The following is a 27,550-nucleotide window of genomic DNA, read 5'->3' as shown; positions in this document are numbered from 1 at the left end:
ACGCTAATATTTAATTAAAAACTTAAACAGGCAGCGGGAGTGGCGTCAACTTCACCTCAGTATTTACACCTCGACGCCGAGTACTAATGAACGCATTGAACATTCTGGCCATACTATGGGCAATGTCCAATCTAATTGGCAAGGAGCAATACCGCAGACAATAAAGCTGATTGAACAAACTGTAGCCTCCATCATTCAGTGCAGATACTGGATATGGCTTAGGAAACAATAACGCATGTATGTTCTCCACAAAAACATTTGTCAACTATGGTGGACACCAAATAAATAATAGTTCAGTAAAGTCTCTCTCTAATCAAATTTTCTAAAGTAATTTGAGAGAAAAAAATTGTTACCTTGTTGGCTCTACACGAATTTAATGTCTATTATGTGATTTAACTTATGTGTGTCGTCTCTTCTAGTGATTGTATCTATGGAGTTTTGAATATTGAAAATGGCTGAAAGTGGTAAAGTTAATGGTGAAGTAATGGATTCTGCACAACCAAATGGACAACTTGTGACAACAAATGAGAATGATAATGAATCGGAAGTTGATGTATGGGATCGCATTGTTTCTTACTGTAAAGTTATTTATGTGTTTTCATTGGTTTTCCATGGTTAACCTTTAAAGTGACTGTCAGTACGTAATTGGTGTACTTTGAAAAACTGAGTACATTATTTTCTTTTTCTTCAGGTTGCCGCGCGGATAAATCAAGAAAGGGAGAAATATCAGCCAACCAAATTGGAATCATTCCTAGCAATCACTAAAACGTTGATTGTGCGAGGACTTATAATATATTTCATCACATCATTTTTTAGGCAGCCAGCATCAGTTCCTAATTCCAGCAGCCGTTCAGACGTGTCTGGGACTGCCCCTCGGATACCAGCAACCAATATATTTGAAAATGGAACAGTCATGGTGAATTTCAATTTTAATTCTAAACAATTTTCTCAGTATTCTTATCTTGCTATAATTGTATCTTGAAAGGTTTTGTGGAGATTAATGTCATTGGGTCTGTATATATAATATAAGATTAGGAGTTATGAGTTAATGGCGTAAGAAAATACTTATCCTGCTATTTTTATACCATGCATGCTTTATTGTAATTATGGTTTTGAGTCTTATATTAAGTGCCTGTAAACACTATTTCAGCACTAAACTAACGTAGAAAATATTATTGTAAATTACAGACTTTTAAAAACAAAGCCATTAATTGGCCATAATGTGTTTTATTACTCATTTTCCAATAAGGAGATAAGATTTTTTTATGCCCACTGGAGTCAAATTTGGATTTTTTTTTTGTGGGTGGGAACAGGGAACCAATGTTTCAGTGAACCAGTTGGCTCTCTTGGGATACTCCCATTTCCCCCAAAAAATTGCTCCATCTCATAGTTTTCATCCTTCATCTGTCTTTAAGGCCTTGACATGGAACTTTGTTATGCCGATACATATTCATTTAATGTTCACAAGGCTATATTTTTTACAGTAACTTAGAGCTGTGTTGCTATTGGTGCATTTGTCACTGTATATGAGAGTATGTTATACATATATATATATATACACACACACACACAATTGAACTCAGCTCCAGTGTTTTCAGTTGAGTACTCTGACTGATAGACATCACCAGGTCTAGCTTTATTTTTAAAATATTTGGTTTGAAACTTGTCATTGATAAATGTTAAAATTTAATATGAAGATTCTTACACAGTATTTTTCAGCTTGGATAATGGGTAAATATTTACTTGGGCGATATTTCCGAAAAAAAATGTTAAAAATCCGAAAATACCTTTATTTTATGCTCTTCAACTTCCTCTTTTCATTAAAATCGGCGGAGATTAGAAATTCCAAATACTTTAGGAGATATCGAATTTTTAAATTTCTTCATATGTAGTTGAGCGGTATTTGCGAAAAAAAATGTTAAAAATCCGAAAATACCTTTATTATATGCTCTTCAAATTCCTCTTTTCATTAAAAGCGGCGGAGATTAGAAATTCCAAATACTTTAGGAGATATCAAATTTTTAAATTTCAGCACAAAACCAGCACATTCCTGTGGTGTGCGTTCACCATTGTTTCTTGTTTACGTACAAGTATCTATTTTTTTATTGGATAATGATGTCACGTGATTGTTCGTGATAGGCCAGAATTCAAATGAACTAATACGTGATTATTTAGTTCAATTATTGTTTAAAACTGTGTTTAATTACCGCCTCCAACTTAGGTGAGTTTTTAACGTTTCTAATTTTAAAGTCTTATTTGTTATTTTGATATTGTTGCGCAAGTAATAAGTAACAAAAAAATTTACGTGAGTTGTTACTGTACATCCTTTGTTACGGGTTTGTTAGGTAAGGTCAGTTACATTATAAATAATTTAAAAGTAAAGAATAATTAAAATTAATTCACATTATTTTTAATATCGCCTTAGTTTGAAAGTATTTATAATGTAACTGACCTGACCTAATCGACCATTTTAGTTTACTGTTCACCCTCTGTCCGGGTTTGTTTGGTCAGGTCAGTTACATTATAAATATTTTAAAACTAAACAGCCATTAAAATTAATTCACAAAATAATTTTTAATGTCGGCTTAGTTTGAAAGTATTAATAATGTAACTGACCTGACCTAATCAACCATTTTATTAATTACGCATTCACGATTCACGTATTCACGAACACACGGCAAAATAACAAAAATGGCGCCGCTCGAATGGTTCCACAGGTCTTGTATTGCAAAATTAAAAAAATCGATATCTCCTAAAGTATTTGGAATTTCTTATCTCCGCCGCTTTTAATGAAAAGAGGAAGTTGAAGAGCATATGATAAAGGTATTTTCGGATTTTTAACATTTATTTTCGCAAATACCGCTCAACTACATATGATGAAATTTAAAAATTCGATATCTCCTAAAGTATTTGGAATTTCTTACCTCCGCCACTTTTAATGAAAAGAGGAAGTTGAAGAGCATAAATTAAAGGTATTTTCGGATTTTTAACATTTTTTTCTCGGAAATACCGCCCAAGTAAATATTTACCGGATAATGCATGCACGTGTGCATTAAGTTTGTAATTGGTTTGAATGTCATTTTTGTAATTACTTTCCTCCAAAATGAAAGGTGAACCATGTCCCCAACACTGGGCAAGGATTACAAAAAATGGTAGAATCTAAAAAATCCTAAAAATTACCAATTTACCATTAATCACGTAATTTGACCACTCAAGAGGTGTTTAGCAAAAGCAAAGAAGTTGCAAACAGCAGAGTGCAAATATTAAGGCCTTCCGTTGGCATTTCGGTAAATGGAAAAAATGGCGCAAGACTTAGCTTATTGAATTTACTGGTGTAAAAATCCATTGCAATACAAACTTTTAACATGATGTTCAAAATCGTTATACTTGTTTTTGCAGTTACTTGAATTTGCTTAAATAACTTGGGTAAGCGACTAGTTAAAACAAAAAATATTATATACAAATAACGGGAAAATAATCATCTGTAAAGATCATTATTAACAGCACTGTAAGGGCTGTTATTATACTCAACACCAAAATTTTATAATGGAACACCTACTACGTAAAACCATAAGCTATGTCAGACGTGTGGGACCAAAGTGAAGTACTACTGCATAGTGGCATTGCTAAATCGCTACAAGGCAGAAAAGCGAACAAGACAATAAGGGAATAGTATTCCTACATGAAAGTGACTACATCTCGCCACAGACAGTGATTTGTCTATCTCGCCGCAACCACAAATTCCGTGTCAGGAAGTGAGTCGTGACTAGCTCGTTCGTGCACTGGAAAGTAACAGCCGCGAGCCGGCTTGATCTCGTATAGTTAAGGTGCATTCTCTGGTACCAAGGGGGGGGGGGGGGGGAAGAGAAGGAGCTATGCCGAAGAGATGGCAAGGAGATAGTAGCCTCTGAGTGGCCATAGGTCCTGAGCCGCGCTGCCCAGTTGGTTCCCAAGACTGCCGGCAGATGGCGTGCGTGGGCGCTAAGAATAATGACCGGCCGGTAGCCGATGGCTCTGGCTGCAGTTGCCACCTGTTGGGAAGGAGGGGAACTAACTCTGTCTTAGTACTACAGACAACCGACAGGTCGTGAATGAGAAGCACTAGCAGCATGCTTGGGGGTGTGGCTTTGTTCCCCAGCGGGGGAACTGGATTTAGGACAGTCCACAGGTCAATGCTCTTGACACCTGGTTCTAGGAAGCCCAGCGAAAAACAGGGTGCAAGGAGTAAGGGGGTAAAGCTGGCTTAGTGGGAACTTGGCGAAACTGGCCTCTCTGGGTGATGGCGAACAAAATATTCACGCCTGACTGAAAGTTGCCGACTTCAGCTGACATCTTAGAAAGTTCATGGTGATTCAAACGAGCCTGACAGGAGCAGTAACTCCGAGAAGGAGTCTCGCCCGGAGTCACAGTGAGGGAGAGAAATTACATCCAAGCCGTGATCAGGAGCGAAGAGAAAAGAATGAGCCATGCTGAATTAATGTGGGACTGCTGGATCATCAACGCGCTGCACTGGGAAACACAAACAGAAACCAGTCCAGCAAAGTTTAAGTTGGAGAGTACAGTAAGGAAAAGAATTTAAAATAGCTAGATCCATAATATATATTAAAAAAAAGAGGTAAAACTGTAAATTGTGCCAAGCGGTTACTGATTCGCCACACAATTTGCTACTGAATATAGATTTAAAATAATTTTGATTTAAATTAAAAAGTACATTTTCTGGATGAATAAAAAACATTAGTAGCACGTGGAAACACATTTTCAGAGGGTTTAATTTTTGTCGCTCTATTTGCAATGCCCCTAATATCCACAATTACTGTCATGTTCTCAATTGTTGTGGGTTTTATAGTGTGTGCAGGGCGTCCACATTTTGGAAACTCAGGGACTTCACTTGAATTCATGAAAAAGTCATTGAAAAATCTCTGTGATAATAATTCGAGAATGCTGTAGTCTGCCATCGCTCAGACTGTGACAGACAGTATTTTTTTTTCCCCCAGATGGTGTTTCAGTTGTATTTGTAAGGTTCTGTCTGAACTCGGCCAGCTATGGGGATAGTGGTGGCTGGATTTATTACTGAAAATTTTTAATAGGTTTATTGTTTAGAATATAATTTAGTAAGGGAAATTTGTAATTTAGGTAATGGAAAGTCAGGCAAATTTGTAATTTTGGTTAAAAAGGTCAGATAAATTTGTAAACTTTTGTGGAAAGTCAGATAAATTTGTAATTTTGGTTCATGTAAATTCAGGGAAATTATAGTTTTGGTTGTGGAAAGTCAGGGAAATTTGTAATTTCGGACATGGAAAGTCAGGGAAATTTTATTACTGATTTTCGTGGACACCCAGATTACTGTGTTGTGTGGTTTCAGCCTGACTTTTTTTGCAGGACATGTATGTGTACGTGTCAGAGTCGGAGTATCTCGCGAACTTCGACGATCCCTCCTCGTTGCTGTGGCTGGAGACGGGGCTGGTGTACGGGGACTGGACCGGCGGGCCCAGTGGCGACGGCACCCGCACCAAAACCACGTCGGTACCACCGCAGGTACCGTTGCTTATGCCATGGTCGCCAAGCATGCATCCAAGAACTCCTGAGTTAGGCCGGGTTTGTAAACTACACAACAGCAGTTCACGCAGTCACATTTGTTTGTAAAGCCTACTAATTGGCAAGACATTACCAACTCTGTGACTTTAATTTGTAAAACAGTTGATAATATTTTTTTTTTACCCCGGGCTTCTTTTGATAATTCAGTGTCTTCATCAAAACAAAAGGAAATATCAATAATTTGATTTTAAAAATTTATTTTCTATCTCTGTTTAAATGGAAATTTATACTTCTTAATTAGTATACTTCATAATTTGTATAGTTCATGAAGTATACAATAAAAAGAACATTGTCGCAGCTTATGCACATAATGTCTGCGTCTCTTCAATTAAGTTGAACTATACTTGCATTGGCTTATTGTCCCTTGCATAGTTTACAAATGTTTTTGTTTTTGTTTCGTGAACATCGGAAGAAAGTAGACAACATAACTGCAAAATATATTGTATTTGCCGGCGTATAATGCAAGAATGTTATGCTGATTTCAGCGGTCACGATTCAAAAATCATATTATATGCCGTGTCGTATTATTTTTGTATACAAGCGACCACTATCACGTGTGTGTAAAAATTAAGCGCGTATGACAAAGTTAATTGCGCCGGCCGGCGAAAGCTGCAAGCCAGTCTCGCTCTGTGTGAGTATACATCCACCCCTCGAAGTAATGCTGCTCGATTTCCACCAATTAATTAGGGCTCTTTTTGAAGTAGCGTTCTTTTTCATCCACAATTTTTTTTTATTTACACGCGCGCATAATGGCAACAGCACTCTTGTATCAAACACAATGCAACATAATAAATCTTGGCACTTGTATACTTTTAATAAAAGAACGAATTTAAAAAAAACGTTAGTTTTCACTTTTCCGTAATAGTTATTTAATTTTTTGATGCCTGTTTTCGTATGTCTAGTTAAAAGTTTTACAAGCAATAAAATTACGTTAATATATCCGTGGAGCGTGTTTATACAGCCATGTTTATGCTACTACTTCCATCTGGCGAGAAAGGTCAGAAGCTTTCAAGGTCAGTTAATCTCATGCATGCCAGGTTGCGCTAGTTGAAGTTGACAGTGCATTACGTTTCCAGAAAAAAAAAACTTTTTGACGTGACAACGTCTAAGCTGGACTCCCAATCATCCGTTTCATCCGTCCGTCACCCGTCCGTCCGTCAATCACGTGACCTGCAGCCAATCAGATGGCCCGAAAAATTCCATCCGTCCGTCCGTCAAAACCTTGCCAAGCTTTAGCTTTTGACGGACCAACGGATGGTCCACCGCCTTGTTGTCGATCGTCTTCAATACGACTTTCCGAAAACATTGTTCGATTTTTTTAATTTGCATTATATAGAAGGCTGTGTCGTATTGACTGATTATTATTGTCATAATAACGGTAAAGATTGCTTATGAGAATGAGCTTTTCGGAAGAAATGCTGATAAATTACGTCCGGGAAAGGGAGCATTTGTATAATATATATAGCAAAGACTATCGGGATAAGCAACTGAGGGAAAAAGCCTGGATATAAATAGCTTCTTTCTGTTTCTTTTGACGCAGTAATAAAAGAAGCATAATTTTATTCATTGCTGGCATGACTAATGTTATTTTTAAGACGGCACCCGTTTCATCCACTTGTCAAAGCACGGTTCTCGCCTGTCAACATTATCACATTCATAAAAACAAAAGTTAATTATCCCAAGTAAATTATTTTCCCCAAACGTTTACCTAGAATTTGAAAGTATGTGGCGGAAAGTTGTAGCACTGTTATTTTACAATAGTGACGGACGGACGGATGGCGGATGTTTGAGAGTCGGTAATAATTGCAGAGAGAAATAACGGAACGAAATTGACGGACGGACGGGTGACGGACGGATGAAACGGATGATTGGGAGTCCAGCTTAAAATAAATCGATTACCGCCGGCTGCACGCACGAAAAAGTGTCCCGTTACTCACATTGTTCCGTTATTAGAGCTGTAGCAAACCGTATGTATTCGGTACTGAGTAACGGGTGCACCATCTAGTAACGGGTAACGAAACGTTACACACGGCTGCATCTCGTTACTCGCATTTTTCGTATGTTTTACGCATGCGCGCATATTCGGTGAATTTACGTTACAAAGAACTATGTTTGTTTATTAAGTAAAGTATAATTTGGAAATTCGTCGTTCAAGTTTTTTACTGTTTATTAAAGGTATTGTGTGTGTAGACAAAGTTTGAGATTGGAACAGAAACCACGTAAGAAAGTATTTTTTACAAATTAGAAATATATATGTTTTTGTTTTTTATTATCGCGTATTTTCACGTATTTTTTTGTTCTTTAAAAAGCCGCTCTAATGAGATTTAATTGTTTCTTGGTTAACAAAAACTGTTTATTATCAAATATTGTTAATTGTTTATATTCTATTTATTATTATTTACGCGACGTCATACTGTACGCGTACGCAATACGACTCGATTCGTTGCTGCAACATAACATAGCATGTTAGGTGGTATCAGAAGTAACGAGTAACGTAACGATACGATAGTAACGAGTACTAATTGTTATAGTAACGAATACATACGGGTACGCTTTTTTTCGTTACTTTTACACCTCTATCCGTTATGCTGTGTCCCGTTACGCTCATTGTACGCTTGCGCCGCATCTATCTCTCTTCCACTCAACTGTTTGTTAAGTGAAGTGAAAAGTTATTATTCCTTTATTATTAAAATAAAAATTATTCAATTTTATTCATAAAAGTATGCAATCATTTCATCAATGTTTTGTTATGACGTTGTCACGTTAAACTTTCGTCCTTAAACCGACTTTACAGACAACCAATTTTTAAACAGGATAAATGTGGAGTATGGTACAGTAAACATACATATTTCAAAGGCGGGAAAACCAATTATTTTGTTTAACATGCACTCTTTTATGTTAAAAATTTATTTGATCAGCGCTGTTTTGATTAGTGCTCCATTTTTCTTTGGATGGATTACATTACCGTGTTACTTCGAGGGGCAGGTGTACTGTACTCTGTTGGACCGGAACTTGGTTGGCAAAATTGGCATTTGGCAAGTGGCATATCGCACGCAATGTCATGCGAGTTTTATTTATTTATTTTCATCCATTTGACCATACAGACATTCGTACAAGTGGTATAGGACACGTCAACAAATATAAGTTAATACACAAACAGTTTAAGATAAATATCCCAAAAATACCGACATGGGAAACAAAAATAATAAAAACAAAACTGGTACAGGTATATATACAGCCTCTAAAGATAAAAGTTAAAAATTTGACAGTTCCCATGTGGCAAAGATTGGCTGCAGTGTAAAGTAACCTAGAATGAGCTAAATTTTATCATCATAAAGGTATGCCTAACTTTTCTGTGACAAATTTTCTTGGAATCCAAGTTTTTGGTAAAAATATTTTTGTGAACATTTTTTGTACAATTTTTTTTAACATTGCTATTATCCTAATTAGTGATAGTGTAAGCTGTAAATGTACATGAAATTTTTTATTAGTGTACGGGAATTGTACAGGAATTCTGTGACTCAACATGGGTAGACACCCTGATGTATAACATCATTCAGTAAAAATTATAAAATAACCATGCATAGTATTAATATTGAGCATTCGTAAAAGCAAACGGTGTGCCCTCTTTTGAAGTTTTCAATTTACCAACTTTAATTCAAGCAAAACATATACAATACAAAAAAAAAACTTAAGTGTTTTCATAAGTGAATCTTTAGGCTTCTAATATTTCAAAGCTTTACAACAAATGCAAAGCTTCACATCGGATGTGAAGTTTTGCATCACAACCAGAGCTTCAAATAATACAAATAGCAAATTTCCTGGGGAAGTCAAATAAAATATTTAAAAGAGCTTCACTTGATTCGCTAGTCGAAGCTTCGCACAGGCCTAGTGAGGTATAGTGAAAGAGTCCTTGTGGCTTAGCCCTGTTATTGAATGTTTACAAATGTGTAGTTAGGAAAGCTTTGAAGGTTAGTGAAAGCTGGTGAAGGCGGATTGGTAGCGTCAACAACCGAGAATCTGACGTTAACTTAAGGCTGAAGGTCTGCTAAATTGTACGCAAACTGTTTGGAGTTTGTTTACATAGTGACAAGTCTGGTTATTGCACCAACTTCTCTGTTCAGATACACGAGAAAAGAAGGTCCCAAGAAGGAATACGTTACTCGTGTCAGTGCGAGAGTACCTTTGTTGGAACTATATAAAACACATGGTAGGGATTTGTGTGATTTACTAGGTTTTCTGCGATGTAATGTAAGAAAGCCATTCATTATCATAACTAAAAAAAATTCTTTAAATTACTTGCCGTTCTCTTAGTATGTTCCTTGAATGTTAAAACAACTGGTTTGGCAACATGTATGGTCTCTTTAGCATCACTTACACATTTTAAATTAATTAAGTTACATTATTTTCGCAGGACAATTTTTAGTGTTTTATCCTCCTACAATTGTGTCATGAAATTCACTGAAAAATGTAATAAAAGTGAAGGACTGGTCACAAAAGTTTGAATTATAAAATAAATTAATGCTGATTCTTTTGATATATGTTTTTTTTTTATGGTTAAACAGTTAATGTGCTGGCAGTTACAAAACTTTAATTTCACAGCCATGTAGGTATTAACTTGCGTTTTGTTTTTTTGATCTCACTTTAGTATATAGTCCCTCATTAAACAAACAGTTCACTTACTCATTATCATTGAAAATGATTTAACTTTCTAACATTAAAAACATTTCCTGCAAATTTTATATATATTTCATATTATATTATATTTTGCAAGTTGTACATAAAAATTAATTGTGATATAATAAAGTTGTAAGAAAATTTTATTAAAGGCCCTGAAAAATTCCTGAAATTTTTTCACCAGTTATTTGTAGAAACTATAAAATACATTGCAAGGCTTATTGTTTGCTGATGGAAACATTTTGGGTGTGAAGTGTAGCTACTCATTCATTAGTATGGCTGTCAAGTGATGAAAATATAAATTAATGAAATTTACAGTAACATAATAGCAATGACAATTATGATAAGTAAGAGTGACACTGTAACAAAATCTTGAGTGTAAGGTTTAATTGATTCTATTGATGTTTATACTGATTTTATATCATGCAAACTAAAAAAAAAATATAATTAAGTAAGTTAGGTGAGAGATATACAGATATTGAAAAAAATGTGGTCTAAAGAAATTAAAATTATATGTTTTGGGAAGTGACTCCTGAGGAATACGGTGAAAAATATCAGAAAAGAACATTTCGATTAAGAAAGAAGGGACAATAAAGACAGATGTAGACAGGAGAGTAATAAATAGGAAATAAAAAACTGAGGTTAATTACCATTATGACTTGCTGCAGGCTTAAATCGGCATTAAATGTCAGGTAATCGCCCAAGCAAAGCGAGGTCTTCCATTCAACTAGTGTGTTTGGCATTCTTATATGTGTAACTTTGTCCAACGATACCTGTCAAACAGTTGATTGGATTTTTGTAAATTTTGTAGGTAGCTAAGTATGGACATTGGAATTTTTAAGTTTGTTTTTGACCCAAAACAGTCAAGAGGTGTTGATATATTAAATAAATACACATTTAGCTTTCAAAACCACATACATTAATTTAATTTCTGGCTTGAATTCCAAAGAGGATAGCATCCATGCCTCAAAGTGAAGTAAAGAAAATAACAGGCAGTTATTGTACTGAATGTAATTTCTGGCTTGGAATTCAAAAAGGACATTGTCCATAGATATCTTCGTTGATAGACATTGCGAGGTCTGATTTTAGGGGCAAACTTCTAGTTATATTCATAATAGCCGATAAGAGAAATAACCACAGCAGTCCTTGATAGTTTGATAAATTTCACCAACTATATCAGTCAATACTGAACACACAATGAAATCATGGAAACCACTGCTTTCAGTGATCCTAGTAGGAGTTGTTTCTTACTTAATATTGAATGAGATTTGTTATGGTTGTGAATTTCGGTAAATATTAAAACAGAGTATATTTATGTAAAGGGATTTGTAGAACTATTTTTATGCGTCTAGTTAATATATTAATAATTGCAGCATATGTGATAATTTTGCCTGTTTTTGAATGTGTGTGTGTGTGTGTTCTTGCAATGTTGAAATCTGTTGGGATATACTGATAATGGATCAGATGCATGGAAAAATTGGTACAATTTGTGCTATTCACGGATGTAATAATTACAGAGTGCAAAAGAATGTGAATTTATTCCCAAAAACTGACATGTAATTTAATGTTTGTAAACCTTAATTTAATTTTTGTAAACCTTATTCATTCTGTAATTTTTCCCTTCAAAAATATCAAAGAATTTGAAATGCATGTTGATCATATAAATATAAATAATTAATAGGAGCTATACACAGTGATATAAAAAAAACGTATGTGTGGGTTTATATTTCAGGTATCACTGCTTCCATTAAGCATTATGTAAAAGAGGTTATGGATAGTTAAGTTAAAAACAAATTACAGGAAGCTTTTTGACGTGACATCTAATAAATCAATGAACGCCGGCTGATCGCACGAAAAAGTGCCCCGTTACGCACATTGTTCCATTACGCTGTGTCCCATTATGCTCATTGTATGCTTGCGCCGCATCTATCTCTCTTCCACTCGATTGGCCTATGCGTACGAGGAGAAGAAAGACAGCGGCTGCACACAACTTACATCTACACGTGAACTGTTTCGTCGACTGTTTATAAAGTGAAGTGTAAAGTTAATGTGGTTTTCATTGCTTATTACAACAACAATTTCGGCAATAAATGTTAATTATTCTTGCATTTTAAAAATCTGATTACTAGTATAATTTCAAGTATTTATTCTTGTATTATTAAAAAAAGTAGCATGTGGGGTATGTTACAATTGACTAAAAAATTATGGTGATTCATATAATTGATGATAGATATATTTGATTACAGTTTATTTATATGAAAACTTGTTCATAATTATATTTAAACTTTATAGCTAAACTCCAGTTATTAATATTAATTACAAGTCATCTACACATGAACTGTTTCGTGGACTGTTTATAAAGTGAAGTGAAAAGTTAATGTGGTTTTCATTGCTTATTACAACAACAATTTCGGCAATAAAGGTTAATTATTCTTGCATTTTAAAAATCTGATTACTAGTGTAATTTCAATTATTTATTGTTTTATTATTAAAATTAAAATAATTCAATTTTATTCATAAAAGTATGCAATCATTTCATCAATGTTTTGTTATGACGTTGTCACGTTAAACTATCGTCCGTAAACTGACTTTACAGACAACCAATTTTTTTTTGTTATAATTTCTACACAAGCTTTTAACAATAATACGAGGGTCATTCCAAATTAAATAACATTTGATCCTCTAGATGTTTTTATTTAAGATAATGAAACAAAACTTATTTTATAACACACAAAGTCACCACACAAATTTAAACATTGGTCGTAACGTAACCTATCACCAGCTTTTCTACGCCTTCTGCATACTCAGTTACCACCAAGTTGTTGAACCAGTCATTAATGTCCTCTTTCAATTCATCACTCCCACAGTGAAATGTCTTATCCCGGTGAATTGTTTCCTCAACCCTTGTTTTGAGTTTGTCGGTCACAACTGAAGGTCAGTTTGAGCGTTCTTCATAATGAATATTTGTTTGCCCGCCGTTAAACATGATGCACCACTTTCAAACTGAAGCTTATTCATCACATTATCATAAACCTCAGTTATCTTTGTATTAAGTTTTTATAGGCTGAATTTTTTCGTGCTTCACTACGAACCTCACACTTGGCAGACTGTAATTTTGTCACACATTTCAAAGTCACACCATAAAGAGTAAACGACAGTTGCAGCTCGCTGTTAGTCAGACTGGCGCGAAAGAATGGGAAGGTCCACGACTGTTCATCAGATCAAAATGTTCTTTACTTTTAGAATTACCCTCATATTCCTCGTAAAAACTTACAGTTTTTGAGAAAAATCCAAAAAACCAAAAAGTTTGACTTTTAACCTTGAATAACTTTTTTAGCACACATGGGATCTATGGGGACTTTTGGTGCTTTATTTCTACTGGTATACCCAAGGGGTCTACCAAAATTCAGCTCTATTGGAATTTTTGTTATTTGATCACTATTTTTATGTCTATTTTGACCGGACTAAAGTAACCAAGAGTATCGCTCAGAAAGTAACTAACAGGAGTGGGGCGCTTGATTGCAGTGGAACACTCAATTGCACGTTTGCAATGTAACAGAAAGGATTCAGATAGAAAATCTAGGAGCCAGTCTTACAGTGTTCTGCTCATTTAGATTGTTTATCACACATCATACAGCGGACAAGTAACAACAGTACAGCTCCAGTGTAGTGCAGCGTTCGCCACGCTCAGCTGTTTAAAGGTAGCGGTGTTGTCTAGTTGTAAATATGCAATGATTTTAAGAGTTTGGGGCACATTCGCGGAGAGTGAGTTCACTTTGGAGGTTTTATACCAAGTACTTTATTTTATCTATGAGCTCATGTTCTGATGTGCACCACAGATAAAATACACACACCAGTTTAAATATCTTCCTTCTCGTAGACCCCAGTAATTTGTGTACAGCAAGATATTGTAACAACAGAAGTTTCTGATGTTTTCAAACAAAAAAACATTGTTATAGCTTGGTATCTTGGCAGAAGTTAGTCGCCAGCAAGGAAGAGTTGGGCATCGTGATGACCTTGTGCCTGGATTTGTAGAGCCCTGATTTCGCACTTGCATACATGCATACAATTTCTTATCTGTCCACCTGTAAAGTTTCACTTGTAATGCATGTGGCAGCCAAGCACTAATGTTCCCCCCCCCCCCCTTCCCCCCCTACTCGGTGACAGTTGGTGGAAGTGCTGAAGAGCAACGGCTCGGTGTATCTGCACACGTTCGTGACGCGGGACGGCCAGTCCCCGGACCAGCGGGCGGGGAAGGGGTACGCGGGCAAGTACGGCATGGCGCACAACACCAGGAAGCTGAACAAGTACAAGAGGCTGCGGTACACCAAGACCCACAACCTGCTGACGGGAGAGACCGCCGCCTCTGCCGAGGAGATCAAGGTGACGCTTTAGCTAATTTACAGCCAATACGTAGAGGCAGGATTGTATGGTAAATAGTGATTAAAGCAAAATAACAGCTGAATGTAAGTCAATACACCACCAAGCACTGGAATCGTTGTGAATACACCACATACACCGAAATCCCAAGGCCAAACACAAAATAAAGAAAAATTCTGTTCAGTTTCCTAATTTTTTTAATTACATATTGAATTATTTTTATATATCTTTAGTTTAGGCTTTTATTTTAAAAAAAACCTAAAATATTATGTCCTAAGTAAAAATATTAGTTTATTTTCTACATGTGGTTTTTTCTAAGAAAATAAAAGCAGTCTATACTGTACAGATGTGGCTAAAGGCCTAGAGAAACATTACAAGTAAACATATAAGTATAATGATTTTTTGATTCATTTTGTAATAATAAAAACTTGGCTTTAGGCTTTGCAGTTTAAAAATTGTTTAGCTGTACTTTTAATTTTCATATTTATAACTTTCTCATGACCTAAGGAACTTATTGAATGTTTTAGTTGCAGTATTTGTTAAACTTTCATCAATATATGTATAATTGTTTTAAGTAAATATTTAAAATATCTTACTATGAAATGTTGAAGCAAATGATAAACGTAATTGGGATTGATATACTTATTATTAGCCTGCATGTGTTTTAATTTAATAAAAATGAAATCCATTATATTTAATAACAAAATTTTTCTTTTTTATAACACCATAAAATCTTGACTCCACCGATATGGTATTTCAAGATTTGAGCGTAATGTTTTAAAGTGTGTTTTAAATGCAGCCTGTGTAATACATTACTACTGAAACTATTTTTTACAAATTTTTCTGCTGAGTGTTTACTTCCTTGTGCATGGTACCTTTACTACCTTTATTTTTCCTTTGTCGTAGAAAGCAGAGACAATGAAGGAAGAGATCGTTTCCCACTGGCACCCTAACCTCACGATTAACTTGGTGACGGACCAGACAGCTTGGGTCCAGGGTTCGGTGCCACCTCCTCTGGACGAGTGTGAGTGTGTTCGTCTTCTTAAGAGTGCACTAGACATGAAACACTAATGAGACCACTTCTTTACTCTGAAATAAGCTACGTGGAATTTTTAAATGTGTACTGACGTATTGAGTGAAAATGCAATAAACTCTCAACTATCCGTGTTAGTTGGGACCTGCGGATGCCTGGATAGTTGAAATACTGGTAAAATAACCGAGATAATCTATTTCATGGTATGATGATAATTTGTCTCCAGTAAAATTTTGAGCACAAGTGAATTTTTTGGGTATTGTGTTTCAGCTTATTGGAACACATTAATACGGCTTTTGTGTCACCATGCGTTCTTTCTTTCTGCTGGGGAGGCTGCAGTCAACCATTCCTTTTCCCCCCCCCCTCCCTCCCCTTCTCACCCTTTTTATTTCTATTTAATTTTCTGCTTCTCGGTGGCAAGATATTCTTTCTTCTCAGTTCCTAGTCAATTCATAAAAATAGGACTTCAGTACATTAGTTTTTTTTTTGAGACGTGCTTTTCACAGACCTAACACACTAACACAGGAAAGTTTCCATAAATCAGAGTGATGCAGCAATACATGCGCATCTTGCTGAGCCATGGCTGTAGTGTTCGTCATGAAATGTTGCAGTTACGAGCATGGGAAATAAATAGCACGAGAAAACAATATTGTTGGTGTCATGAAAACCTGTCGTGATAAGACACGTGAACATTGCCTTCACGTATGTCGCTAGTTCACGGTCATTTACAATGTCCGGAGAGGCAATGTTAGATCGGCATTTCTCAAAATAAGATCGCGCCAACCATGCAGACACAAATTCTGACTAGTTTTTTTTTTTCCTGTGTCCTTCCCTCCAGCCAAATGCCAGCCAGTCACGTCACTCGCTGGGCTCTTGTCCGATTGACAGGCGGGCGTAAAGTAGCAGTATAAAGGCACGTGACACACTTAAGACGTGAAACGAACAAGCCGGTGACTGGAGACGTGAAGCAGCAGTCAGGGCATCCCCCTGGGGTTGAAAGTGTGACACATGTGACAGCTCAGGGGTTGGGTGACACAAAGGGTCGGTTCAACAGGGTTGTTAAAAATTTAGAACGGCCAGGTGAAGAAGTGCGCCTGAGCGATACTACCTTTTTTTTTTTATAGCTTCAGAATACAAAAAAAAACTAATAATTTAACACAATTTTAGCTTGGATAACCAGATAATAGAGAGTATACTGTAATTCATTTTTAACATTGTGTCACAGTACGTAGTTTCCGGTATGTAAGCCTGCACAGTATATTAGAGGTGAGGCCACTGGAACTGGGAGACTAGTAGGTTTATAAACAAAAGGAAGTGGGTTAGATTTAACTACCTTCTGTAGCATAGAAAAATAAACTATACCTATTCCAAAATAAAGATGACAGAAAAGAAAACCAACATGATTGTGAAAACAGTAAAAACAGTCCTAGTTAGTCAATATTTTTCAAAAATAGTTATTCCCATCCTTTGTACAACAGTAGCATAACTACCTCTGGGTGTTAAGTTTCCATGAGGGAGTCTGTTGGTCAATAAAATCAAAAAATAAACAGTATCACAGCTGAAATTAAGAAAACTTGAATGTCAAGCTAGTTTTGATTTTTTTTTCTCCCTTTATTTCATATACACACATTAAATATAAATAGTGGGAGACTTAATTAAATCATGTGAAAATTATCTTCAAAAAGGTTTTAGCATTTTAACATTACTGCGAATAGTAGATCTATTTTGTACTATGTTAAATTTTGCTTGTTATGTATGCAAAATGACCCTGTGATAAATAAAATAGCAAGAAAATTTTATTTAAATGTCCTAAATGATTCCGGGTCGTTGTAGATACAGTCCATGCAACAACTTCATAAGTACGTACTATGACATTAGATGTCCTGTTATAAGATGAGAAGCAGCTTGAAGCTCTTCTAACTTATTCTCGTTATATATACCAGTAAATACAGTAATTATGTAGAATCTTTGCCTTGTTTGTTTTATACTAAGTAAATACTTTTGCTGCTCGTGCAGAGTGATTTTAATCATAGCAAATTTATCTCAGGTTTCCCCGTCAACATGAATTTCTGGTTACACTTGTTCTGTTACTTGTTCGTAGTTACTTGTTATTTTTATTTATTTAATTAAATGCTTGGTTAGTTTTTCTAGTTGCATGTAAATAATGGCTGTTTATTTCTTATAAGTGGTATTTGTGCATTTGCCACGTGTTTTATAATCATTATTTACATTATTGGTTTTTTAATATTTTTGTGATGAAGTCACTTGAAGGTACGTAGTTTTAACTATTTTTGCTTACTCATTTAAGTTATGTGCTTTCACATTATATTTTTTTGGTGATATTTTCTGTCATTCTTAATCTGAAAGCGGGATGATGCAACATCTCATGACAAGAAAGTCAGTGTAGAAAGAGACAGTGATGGTCAAGTGAATTCTGTAAGCATGGGGAAGACTCGTGAGTTGGTTGATTGCTGTTGCTATGTGCCCATGATTGGAAGATTTTCAATGAATAATTTTGTGGTTGGTTGGAAAATACATCACATGAACACCCTTGGTTCTTCCTGAGGAAGAAAGGCGGCCATATTAGTCAGTTGTCGTTCAAGTACTGTGCTGAAAGGACGTATGGGGCGGTGGCTCATAAAAAAATTGGTTGTCTGTAAAGTTGTGATTTACGGGCGATAGTTGAACGTGACATGAAATGATTGCATACTTTTATGAATAAAATTGAATCATTTTTATTGAATTATCACTACATATTTTGTATGGATACAAAGAAGGAGTGAAATGAAATCTACACTTTGATTGATAAATTTTCTTTTATTTGCACTCATTAACAAATATGTTTATTACTTTAACAAAGAGATTATTTTAACTATAACTTTTATACATGTTTGCTATTTAACGTCTTCCATTGTGTTATTCTGTTAAGGATAGGACGATGATAGGAAAAGTAGGAAAGGAATGAGAGTGTTTAAAGTTTAATATGCCTCGAAAAAGTCAAATCGATGGTTGTTCCAATCGTGTGGAAGAGAGATAGATGCGGCGCAAGTGTAGAATGAGCGTAACAGGAAACAGAGTAACTGGACAATGTGCATAACGGGACACTTTTTCGTATGTGCAGCCGGCATTTATCGATTTATTAGACGTCACGTCAAAATATGAGCACATAGAGGTGAATAATTTTTCTGGGATTGGGGTCATTCAGCAGTCACTTTGTGTGTGTGTGTGTGTGTGTGTGTATATATTGGTGTTTTAAGTAGAAATTTAGGCCCCAGATTGGTATGTAATTTCAACTGGAGCAGTCTGTTTTACAACCAGTAATAGTTTTGAGTAAATCAGTTCTGGACAGAACTTTACACCGAACTACCTGCAACATCCGACAAAAATTTTTTCAAGTTTTTTCTATATGTTAAAGGAACTATAATCGTCTTACCCAGGCATTATTGTGACTTGTTATAAATTCTATTCTATTCTTTTTCTATTTCTTCTTTAACAAATTTATTCTTAAACAAAAAATAATCCATGTGACTGACAGACATGTATATAATTTGGCAATTAAGTTTTGGGTATGAGAGAATAATGGTTCACTCAATGGGAAAAAGCCTTTCAACATGGCCTTAGTATTTCACGAGAAAAGAGGGTATAAAAAAAGACCAACGTAAATTTAAAAAAAAAGGTAATTTTAAATGCCAAAATAGTTTTAAGTCATGATTATAACTTTTTTTCTGATGGCAAAAAATTAATAATTTAATGCTTTGTCGTGTTTATAAAAATTATCAAGTTTTGAATTTTCAGAAATATTAATTAATTTATAAACATTCATTATTCAATTATAAATAACATAGTGTTTTACTATAATGTTGCCTTGTAAGACTATTTCTATCATTTCAATTACACCCGCCCCTCGAAGTAACACTGTTCAATTTGCGAAGTTTTGAAGTAATGGCGGCAGTCAATTATGGCATGATTTGAAGTTTAGTGGTCATAAATTCAAAGTAGTGCATTTTTCTTTTACATGAATTTTTATTTGAATTTGCATACAATGGCAACAGCACTTGTGTAGCATTAAATACAAAGCAACAAATTAATAATGTGACAAATCAGATAACAATATTTGGTTTTTCCTTAATAGCTATGTATTCGCTTTCTTCATTGTGTATTTATCATTGACGAACGGCCAGAGTGTTCATCCAACGTTTACATTACTCCATCCCGTATTTCAGCGGCATTTCTGGAGAGAAAAACTAGAAGCTTTCAGGGCTAGTTTACCTCACGCCTACTAGGATGCACTAGTTGCAAATCATGGCTGACATGCATTTAGTAAACGTTTCGGGAATGAAATGTTAACAGGTTAAATAATCTCTCTACTAATATAAAACATTTAGTTAATGATTTTTCAATCTTATTACAATCGAAATATACAGACATCCTGTATTAATAACATTATTATTTTGTAACCCAAAAATGTTGTTAGGGCCTCTTAGCAATGTTATGCCCAAGCATTATTATGTAAACAATGTGGTCCGTGAATTTTTGATATGTAAACATCTTAGCTTTCAGTATATGGCATTTGGTAGGACGAATTTTGTGAATGGAACATAAATCAATTGGAATGGAAATGTGAAAACACAGTGCTGACATCTATGGTAGTCTCAGAAATCTGAAGAAAAAAATGGCAGACCAGTGTGAGTCAATATGTATGTATGTATGTATGTATATATATATATATATATATATATATATATATATATATATATATATATATATATATATATATATATATATATATATATATATATTAACTTTTGTGAACATCGGGGTTGTACTAATTGTTGTGCCAAAGTAAACTTTATGATGGTACAACTATCCTTTAATACTTTATGTTATAATTAATAGTCATAAAAAGAAATAATGACAAGTTGCAATTAATTATATCTTGTTACTATTCAAGTGTACAAAGTGTATTACAGGATAGTTTACCTATCATAAAGTTAACTTTGGCACACCAATACGCTTAGTACATCCGCCATTGTTTAAGAAAGTAAATACATACAAATGCATATTGCCACATGGATTTGCCATCTTGACCACTTTGGCTCGTGGCTATAGCAATTTTCTGCACGCATGAGCATCTGACTTTCAACTTGTTAAATTTCCTTTGTGAAATGTATGCTTATTTAATTAAATTTCTGGTGTGTACTAAAATTTCACCCTCAAAGCAACGAAAGAAATTGAAGGGTACAAAAGCTCCAGGCATACAGAAGTACTAATCAGTCCCTTCATGTAGGAACAATGTGAAAAGTGTTAGTTCCCCTATGTGTTTCAACATTGACGTAAGGAAAACCATTTCAAAGGCAAGGCAAATTTATTAAGGTACAAACAACAATAAATGCTTCTACACACCCTAATGCAAGGGTTCTACAAACAAGGCAATAATATGCGAAGCGTGTCATGCGGATGTCGATCATGATAAACAAATCTAATAGACTTGTGAAACCAAACTTTAATTTAGAACGTGGCCACGAAACAAAATTTAAGTATAGTACAATCACTACCACAAGTCAATATGCCACTAAGCCACATCGCGAACACTAACACCGACGAAGGCCGAAGACAGCCGAAGGCTCACTGTGGCGAACACAAGTTTGGCGCAAAATATAACCTCAAAAATATAGCTGATGATATTTTTAGTCTGGAGGAAAATGTCATAGGTTCAGCATTAAGGCATTTACATTCAAAGTGTTCAGTTCTCCTGTTCGGCTAGCCATGATAAATTAATAGTACCATCTTGTTGAACAGAATTATTGTTAGGTTTTAAAAAGGGAAAAAAATTTTACAATCTTTTTCCTAAAATTAAAATTTTTCATATATTTGTCATGCTTGGCATTATTTTAAAGCATTCTGCATTAAATTTTGTGTCCGTGTTTCGTAGTATAAGTTTATTTGCAACATGAGAACACATGATTTTTGCTCATTCCCGAGGTCAGATGTTTACACATCACTGGTGAGTACTGTAAGACTCACATATTTGTCAAATTTATTTTAATTTTAGGTTGTTTAATTTCAAAATGTTACTCAACTGTTACAGAAGTAGTTTCTTGATTAAAATTATTGTCAGCAAATTAAATTTGATTTATATATGCTCTTATGGAAAAAATTATTTTATTAGCGCTGTTTTGATTAGCACTTTATTTTCCTGGAACGAATTAGGGCATTACTTCAAGGGGAAGATGTTCTTAAAATGAAAACAAAATAAACTGGTATCATTAAACTGAAAATAACAGTGTGGCTACCAGTGGTGGAAATCACGAAAAAGTTTTGAAACTGGACTGGTCTCGAAAAGGTCCCTGAAGTAAACAGTAATGGTGCTGAAAGTTTCACTTTGCACTACACTTCCATTCAAATGTTGCTCATCTATGCCATTTTGTGCCTATCTGTATTTTGTGATTTCCATGTAAAATTAGATCTATGTTTATTTTATAAATTCATTAAGATATTATTTACTGTTACATAAGGAAGGTTATGTTTTCCAACTTTTTCACTTTTTTTAATGCTTAATATTATGCAGAATTCTGTTTTCTTTGCTTCATTTTCTATCTTTTTTTATATTACAATGAAGTTGTAGCAAGTATCAAACGTAAGTGATGTATTGTTCCTGTACATTTGCAGATATACAGTTCCTCCCAAAAGGAAACAAGTACAAGCCTGTGATATTCTACAATGATTTCTGGAACTTGTTGAAAGACTACAGGCCTATCAACAAGACAACAGAGTAAGTCAACTCCGTAACATTGACTTTCCATTTCAGAAGTAATAAATTAAGATTTTCTATAAACGTCTAGTGCCTTCAATAGTGTTGCATATATTGTCATAGATTTTTTTTTTTATTTCTTTTTAAGTGTATTATATTCTATACAGCAGTCATGTATGGTCGTTAACATTGCAGGCTGAGAGAACAGAATGTTATTTTTTTAGTAAAAAATTAGTATCATATATTTTAAACAAATACAAAATTAATTTGCCTGTCATCTATTCAGCTTGTGTGACAACAATGTACGATTTTGTCGCACAAAAATCATGAAGCTGTTGTGTTTGTTTGTAATTTATTCAGGTTGTGGCCACGTCTGCATGATTACGTGGTAACCAGGTGAAGCTTTTTTTTCTCTTTTTCCTTCCAGCTCAAGGTCTGCTCCAAGTTGTAGTGTTTGCATTGTGAAGTTTTAAGCAATAACTTTAACTCCTGTAATACTGTGTTCTCTTTTATTATACTCTGCATCGGTGTTATCTTACAATGATCATAAACTTCTTAATTCATTATTAAGCTTGCTAATGGCAGCCAAGCCATGGCGGTTGCGAAGTATCTACCTTAACTGCTTCCAGTGTTCTGAAGACTTTAACTAATCATCGCGCTTCCTGCCAAGCGCTCGGACCCTGCTTGGGTCCTACTTTGCGACTGTCCTCCTCCAGCTTCTACGAAAGACTCTCTCAACCCCGATAGCTTCATCTGCCTTTATTTCTACTCTGTCTCCACCCTGTGACCGGGGGGTCACTCTGTAACAACCTCGTGACCTGGAGGTCAGTTCCTGCCCTGTTTCTGTAGACATGGTTGCTCACATGTTTTTACTTCCAGGCCAAGAGGCTGTGTGTTATTTACCCAAGTTCCGCTACTGGTTCACGGTACATTTCCTGTTGTCCCGTGACATCAGGCTCCCGCAGATAAACTATTGACTCTGTACACACTCTGTCATCTCGACAACATGCCAGACAGCTCAAGAAGCTAATACATTAACTAAAAATAATACACATAACTCAATACATACAGTAAAAGTTTCACATCTATCACACTCTGTAGCAATGAAAATATTAAAATTCTATGTTTTTACCTATCTATGTTTTGTTAAATCTTTTTATCTTTCAGAGGGGTGCATTGGTATATAAAATCAAGCATATATTGAATTCAACGTTTTGTCGAAATTTCAAAGCAATCATTGAAGAACTTTGTGAGATTTAAGATTTTGAACGAATGAACGTTTACATATTTATTTATATAGATAATAGGCTAATATTATAATTGCATTTATTTCACCAATTTTGTCAAATCAAGATACAATGGCACCATCGCCGGTTGGTTTATTGAGCTCCGGAAAGAGCGGAAGGCTTGACAATCACCACTATGCTTCTGCTTTTTATTTCGCGTGTGACAAGGTAAAAAAAAGTGACTCGAACTACGTCACAGCATGCCGTCTCCAGGAGCGTGTGCGGTGTTTCCCCAGGAGGCTGGAGTTGTCGCTGACCTTCCAGCCGCTGTCGCTGTTCAAGTGGCAGGTGTACTCGGCCCAGGAGATGCGCAAGTCGTGGACCAGCAACATGCTGGGCGGGGGGCTGGCGGAGGAGTCGGACGAGGACCAGGACACCCTGAAGGAGGCGCTCCTCGAGACGTCCCCCTACCTGCTGGCGCTCACCGTCGCCGTCTCCATCCTGCACAATGTCTTTGAGCTGCTCGCCTTCAAGAACGGTGAGCCGCCCCCTGCTCCCCGCTTTGTCTCCACTGTGATAATACTCTTTTATTGCCTTTTAAGTATGATTATTTTTGTGTTTTTTTTACCGAATAAATGTAGATGGGCAGGTCTACAAATTTTATGTAGATTCAATCCAAGTTTAGTATTTATACCTTTGAGTCAAATGTATATTGTATATATATATAAAAGGGTGTCTGTAAAGGGGGGGGGGGCACTTGCTCCCCCTAGAGCCCTAAAGCAGGGTTGCCGTTTTTACGGATTTTATCCGTTTTCACGGATATTTTGGGGTTACACCGGATTAATGGATAAGCACTTTGAATCACGGATATTTTAATTGACGAACTCACAAACATAAATATTTACTTACTGCTTCCGCTCCACTTCATAGATAACATGTCATCAAGAGACACTTCACTTTGCTACGTCGTTTCAGTTTTTCTAAGATGATAACAATTCACGCTCTACCTTTTATGTCTGGAAGCATATTTTTATTTCACGGATGAAAGTATACATTGCATCGTAATATCTATGACAGTTGTTTTAGACACCGTGTTCTGTTTCTCTCTTCTGCGCAATGGTGCGTTCGTGCGTGTAATGGAACACGCCCAGTAATATTTGTGCGGAGTGATATCTGTGACGGAGTTTTTACAGTCTGTGTTATACCGTGCAATCACGATTTCTATGATGGATTGACGGAGTGTTTACAGTTTGTTGTTGATTTTAAAGTAATTGTTTCATACAAAAAATTCGGCTTGCATCTTTGTGGAGATTGTAATTGAAAGAAATGGAAAGAAAACGCAAGGCATCTCCAGATTGAACGCTGTATAAACAAAGATACAAACGTGAGTGGGAAGTAGAATTAAAGTGGCTGAAACCCGGTAAAACGGACTTTACTACAGTGTGTTCATTGTGTCAGTCGGACTTTAACATTCAAAAGGGTGGTCTGAAAGATCTTAGGCGTCACGAAAGCACACAAATACACCAGATAAATCAGAGGGCTGCTGAACAATGTACTTCTCTCACATCTTTCATCAGCAAACCAGACAACAAAATTGTAGATGCCGAGCTCATGTGGGCGAATTTTATTTGTGAAAACAATTTGCCAATGAAACTTAGCGACAGTTTCACAAAACTCGTCCCACAGATGTTTCCTGACAGCGAAATTGCTAAGAATTTTCACTACTCGCGTACAAAAACGAGCCAGATCATTGTTCAGGCATTGGGTTCCTGTATAAAGTGATTGAATAAAGTGGTCAGGCTAGTGGAGAAAACTTATTTAATTTGGTAAATTCTTCATTTGAACAAGACTGTATCCCTTGGGAAAACGGTCTCAGCATGTCCTCCGATGGTGCCAAAGCCATGGTAGGTGAATTTAATTCTGTACTTTCACGTGTGAGGCAACATCAGGGAAATGTGTGGTTTCTGCACTGCACATGCCATGTTGCTCATTTAGCAGTTTCCCACGCCTGTAATCAGTTACCAGATGTATGTGAGCAGCTTGCCAAAGATGTGTATGTTCATTTCAAGTCATCTGGCAAAAGAAAAGATGATTTCAGCACCATTCAAGATTTAATGGAAGTATAATATCATAGTATTCTGCGGCCTTGTTTTACCATGTGGTTGGCCCTTTTGAATTGTGTGGAGCGTCTCTTAGAACAATGGCCAGCTTTGGCAGAATACTTTGACAGACTGGATGGAAAAGAGGCCAATTCTGAAGCTGTTAAACGGATTAGAATTACCTTGCAGTCTGATGCAGCAAAAATTTATTTCTATTTCCTTCAGGCAGTACTCCCTAGTTTCACAAAATTTAATGTCATGTTCCAAAAAGAACGGCCTTGTGTTCACAAGCTCCATCCACAAATATGTATTCTTCTACGGCAATTCATTGCTAGTTTTGTACAGTTTGAAGTCATACAGAAATGTGAAATTACAGCTGTTGATTACAAGAGAGAAAACCAGCTCACAGATGCAGGCATATTCATAGGCCATAAAACAAGAAATTTTCTAGAAACTGCTGATGCATCCCTAGAAGAAATAAAAAACTTATTTTCAAGTGTGAGGGACTTTTATGAGACAGGAACCCAAGAACTGTATCTTCTCTTGCCCCTCAATGATGAAATACTTAAAAACATAGTTATTTTGGACCCTGCATATAAGTCATCAGTAGAGCCAAGATTATATGGTTTTATGCAAAATCGCGAATTTTCACGCGAAATTCATCCCAAACCGCGAAAAATGTGAAATGGTTTCTAACCACAAACCACAAATAAACACCTCAATATTGATTTAAATCGTTAACAACCGACTATTGGTTGATTGACAAAAATTCCGTATCTGTTTGTAGAAGAAATGGTCGTCATCCAACTGCAGTGTGGTGGTTATTTAATGCGTTAATTATTCATCTTAAAAAATTACAAGCTATCACAAAAATTGACGATTTCACGAACAAAAAAAAGATCGTTATCGGAGTTAGGTTAGGGTTTTTAAACGCATCTAGCCACTAGAGATCACGCAATATTAACAACTGACGATCGTAAACTAAAATTAACAAGTTAACAAACACAACAATGTGAAAAATCTCAGCACCTTGTTTGCTGTATCCTTTGAAATATACACGTGAACAAAAACTGCATTCATTAAATAAATACGTATGAAAATACAGACCTGCCAACTCTCACGATTTTGGTGTGAGGCTCACGATTTTAAGGTCCATCTCACGCCCTCACGCCAAAATAGTGTTTCCTCACGATTTTTTGGGGCCCCAAGATTTTGTTTGTAAAAGTTACTAAACAAGTTTTACGAAAGCTTACAGTAACGAGTTTCCATCAATACTCGAGTCACGTAAAGGAAGCAATTTTGCGTTTTGTAGCATGTGCCGTGCTGATTTTTCTATCTCGCATAGTGGAAGAGGAGACATTGTGAAACATATCGCTACAAAAAAACACAACTAATACGTGAAGTGTATTGCTTCCAATAAAAAAATTAATTTTGCTGTGAACAGTGATAATAGTGTTACACGAGCAGAATGTTATTTTACATCTTTTTTAGTTGCGGCCTTGCATGATCACTACACGACAGCGCTAAATTATGTTCAACTAAATTAAATCTGCAACCTATAATTTGTTGAAATAAATTTTGAAGCAGAGACCATGTAACATATGTACAGGTATGTCACTTAAATTTAAAGATTCTCATTTGTTGTTTTTTATTTCTAACTTGTATTTATGGGCCTGAAAATTTTTATCGAGGACCTCATGATTTTTTAAATTTGAATGTTGGCAGGTCTGAAAATAAAATAAAAGCGAATATTGATATTTAATGATAACTTGATATTTAATGAAATTTC

At 35.5% G+C, this 27,550-nt stretch overlaps 1 protein-coding gene across 2 annotated transcripts in view; it reads left to right on the top strand.

Moving 5' to 3' along the window:
• The first annotated feature begins 379 nt into the window (after nucleotides 1-379).
• Nucleotides 380-27,550, top strand: part of LOC134538426 (putative lipid scramblase CLPTM1) — a 90,317-nt gene continuing 63,146 nt past the window's right edge. The window contains exons 1-7 of one of the 2 annotated variants that reach the window (XM_063379748.1): nucleotides 380-553; nucleotides 692-916; nucleotides 5,380-5,535; nucleotides 14,440-14,655; nucleotides 15,559-15,676; nucleotides 22,355-22,457; nucleotides 23,959-24,200. In XM_063379748.1, coding sequence (XP_063235818.1) covers nucleotides 452-553; nucleotides 692-916; nucleotides 5,380-5,535; nucleotides 14,440-14,655; nucleotides 15,559-15,676; nucleotides 22,355-22,457; nucleotides 23,959-24,200 — 1,162 coding nt within the window. In that variant the 5' untranslated portion in view covers nucleotides 380-451. Of the gene's footprint in view, nucleotides 579-691; nucleotides 917-5,379; nucleotides 5,536-14,439; nucleotides 14,656-15,558; nucleotides 15,677-22,354; nucleotides 22,458-23,958; nucleotides 24,201-27,550 lie in introns of both variants that reach the window. The other variant, XM_063379749.1, reaches the window with a different exon arrangement.

Source organism: Bacillus rossius, chromosome 13, assembly GCF_032445375.1.
Source record: "Bacillus rossius redtenbacheri isolate Brsri chromosome 13, Brsri_v3, whole genome shotgun sequence".
NCBI lineage: Eukaryota > Metazoa > Arthropoda > Insecta > Phasmatodea > Bacillidae > Bacillus > Bacillus rossius.
The sequence above is the reverse complement of the archived record's forward strand: the minus strand, read 5'-3'. Positions and strand labels throughout refer to the sequence as shown.